This window comes from Sesamum indicum, linkage group LG6 (genome assembly GCF_026168435.1).
Source record: "Sesamum indicum cultivar Baizhima isolate 11 linkage group LG6, ASM2616843v1, whole genome shotgun sequence".
Taxonomy (NCBI): Eukaryota; Viridiplantae; Streptophyta; class Magnoliopsida; order Lamiales; family Pedaliaceae; genus Sesamum; species Sesamum indicum.
In genome coordinates this window covers 15,527,281-15,530,472 of record NC_142662.1, presented here as the reverse complement: position 1 = coordinate 15,530,472, position 3,192 = coordinate 15,527,281, and the positions used below count along the sequence as shown (strand labels likewise).

At 40.1% G+C, this 3,192-nt stretch overlaps 1 protein-coding gene across 1 annotated transcript; it reads left to right on the top strand.

Annotated features, from left to right (window-relative positions):
• Nucleotides 1-289: 289 nt before the first annotated feature.
• LOC105164409 (uncharacterized) lies at nt 290-2,969 on the top strand. Its single transcript, XM_011083057.3, has 6 exons — nt 290-781; nt 911-1,073; nt 1,196-1,372; nt 1,470-1,553; nt 2,065-2,146; nt 2,462-2,969. Exons 1-6 carry the CDS (start codon nt 432-434, stop codon nt 2,896-2,898), a joined length of 1,293 nt encoding a protein of 430 aa, XP_011081359.1. The 5' UTR covers nt 290-431; the 3' UTR covers nt 2,899-2,969.
• Nucleotides 2,970-3,192: the final 223 nt, after the last annotated feature.

The following is a 3,192-nucleotide window of genomic DNA, read 5'->3' as shown; positions in this document are numbered from 1 at the left end:
TATCCTCTCCGCGCTCCTCTCCAGCTTTAGATTTCTTCACCTACGCAGACTCACATAATTTCTTTCTTTTCTTTTCTTTCTTGTTTTGTGGGATTTATTGTCCCTCCTGTTTCTTTCTCTCTTCTGCTGCGAAAGCAAAACCCACCAGTTATAATAATAATAATTGAGTATAATAGTGTTTCTTTAATTTTCTTTATTGCTATATATTTAGTTTTCTTATCCTTTCATTCTTCTCTTCTTTATTCTCTCCCCTCGCTGCGTTTGGTAGTGTTGGGGGTTTATCGTCTCCTTTTCTCTTTGAACCCTCGGGTCATCGCTGTGCTTTAAGGCTAAATCTTTATCCGATTGAATCGAGGGTTTTAATTGGTTTTCTTGATTTTTGTTTTTTCTTTCTCTTATCTTCCGTTTTTGGGGTGTGACGGCTTGTAGTTATGGCTTTGGGTTCCGCTTTTCTTGAGATTTTACAAAGACCCACAATTTGGGACGTGTTGTTTGAGCTAATGGTGTTCATGGCTCCCATCTGGATAGCTGTTGTTGTTGGCGTTTTGGTGGGCTGGGCATGGAAACCTAAATGGGCTAATCTGAATGTTGAGTTTCTTGATTCTACGGCAAAGGGAGGCGAGTCAAACAACAAATCAAGAATGGTTCTCCCACAGTTCTCTGCCTCCATGCCAAGCCTGAGCTCGTTGAAACTGCAAGTTCCCACGTGCATTTCTTGGATTTCTGACGGGTTTGAGAAGGATAATTCATCCTTGCCTTCAATTTCAAGCCCTGATTACAGGTTAGCGGCAAAGGTTTTTACTTTCTTGAATAATTTGAATCTTTTTTAGTTATGAATTAGTGTGAGCTGATGTAGTTGGTTGAGGGTTCAACCATGTGTTTCTTAATAACTTGAAATGTCTTTCATCAGCTCTTCGAAGTCGGAGAACGAGAAATCAAGTCTTGTGAATGAGGATGATCTCAGACATTTGCATAGATTAGTTGAAGAAAAAGATGGAGGCCCTGCTTGGATCCAGATGATGGATAGGTCTATACCCAATATGAGCTATCAAGCTTGGAGAAGAGACCCTGAGGTTACTCTTCTTACATAGCAAATACTGATATATGTTGATTTAGTATTGATTTTTGCATTTTCTCATGGTAATGCTTTTCTCATGCAACTAAGTTATGGCAATTCTTGACTTCTCCTGTGTAGACCGGACCGCCACAATATCGCAGTAGGACTGTTTATGAAGATGCCAATCCTGAAATGCTGAGGGATTTCTTTTGGGATGATGAATTTAGATTAAAATGGGATGATATGCTTATACACGCAGAGACTTTGGATGACTGCTCCACCACTGGGACAATGGTGGTTCATTGGGTACGAAAGGTAGGGAGACCTGGTTTGCTCTCTTATTTTCTGATATGAATTTAATACTTTGTTGTTGGTGGTGGTGTATTGACTGGATTCTTTTGTTATGCTTCAGTTTCCCTTCTTTTGTAGTGACAGAGAATACATCATAGGCCGTCGAATTTGGGCGTCTGGACGAACATATTATTGTGTAACAAAGGTAAGAGAACTTTGGGATTATCTTTGGCACTTAGTATTTGATACGCTACTTTTCAATTTGCGCTTCAAGTTTAGAATATCATGAGAATATCTAATTAAATTTGTTGTGTATGATGGCATATGGGAAAATTTATATCTTGAGATGTTTATGTAATATGAAAAGTACTTATACCAGCTGTGGAACATTCAATTCTTTGATTAGTTATTATTGGCTTCGCTTTTCTATTTACATTGTAAGTCAATTCTAATTTGAAACGAAGTATTTTAGGCTAGTTCTTTAGGCAAAACCTGAAGACGTTAATCTATTCTCTGCCACCAATCAACTCAAGAGCTTGTCAATTTAAGTTTTCTTACAGCTGGTGGAGTATTAGAAAGTGTAATGATGGTGTCAAGGATGTCCTCGTATATTTATCAACTCTAGTGAGCTTCATTGCCATCGTAGGTTATATCTATCATATATCCCTTGTCTGATGATATTTTCATTTCAATGTGATTTCTTCTTCCTGTAATAGGGTGTGCCTTGCTCCTCTGTGCCACGCCGCAACAAACCAAGACGGGTTGATTTGTACTATTCTAGTTGGTGCATACGACCAGGTATCCAAGTCCAACAAATCATGTTTATTTGATACAAATAGTTTCTCATAATGAAATAAAGAGAACTTAGTTAAAGTTGTCAGAACAGGGAAAACAAAAAATGCAGCTTGACTTAGTCTAATTCAATTTAGTAAACTACTCGTTTTTATTGATATCCATTTCTTTACAGTCCGTGTGCTAGGTGCTGCTTAAATTTTTTGTTAAAGAATGAGAAGTTGGATATTTACAATTATAAGGACAGACTTTGTCTTTGGCTGCTCATACCTGTTACTAAATGATGTGCTTCTTTTTTGTTCGTTCCTTTGTGCATTTTAGCTGAGTCAAAGAGAGACAGACGATTGACCGCTTGCGAGGTGCTGCTCTTCCACCACGAAGACATGGGTATTCCTTGGGAAATCGCAAAACTTGGTGTGCGGCAAGGCATGTGGGGTGCTGTCAAGAAGATTGACCCTGGCTTGCGTTCCTATCAGAAGCACCGAGCTTCAGGATCACCGCTTTCCCACTGTGGTTTCATGGCTCAAATTAACACTAAAGTCAGCCCTGAGTTGCTGGAATCACAGGAGAGTACAAGCAGTGCATCAGAAGTAGAGCCTATAGGATCAGCAGATAAGCCATCAGGAAGAGGCATACCGAAGATGCTGGTTGTCGGTGGGGCTATTGCCCTTGCATGCACTATCGATCGAGGGCTCTTGACAAAGGCCGTTATATTTGGAGTTGCGCGAAGGTTTGCAAACATGGGAAGGAGGTTGTGATCCAAGGACCCTTGCACTTTGCAGAATGGATGTCGGCATCGCCAGGTTCCCTTGCCCCGGCAAGCCAAAAATCACGCTGCCGGTTGATCCGTTTCTCTTCCAAAGGTGGTAGTTTGTGGTCTTAGTCTTTCATTGAGGCATAGTTTGGACAAAGGTCAGGAAGAGATAAAAGATGGTACAGTTGCAGCATTGTTGAAGATAAAATAAGTGAGATTCCATTCTGTTCTCACCTGATCATCCTTGCCATCATTAATGGTTCATTTGCTTCTAAGGTGTTCATTTCACTGATTGTGA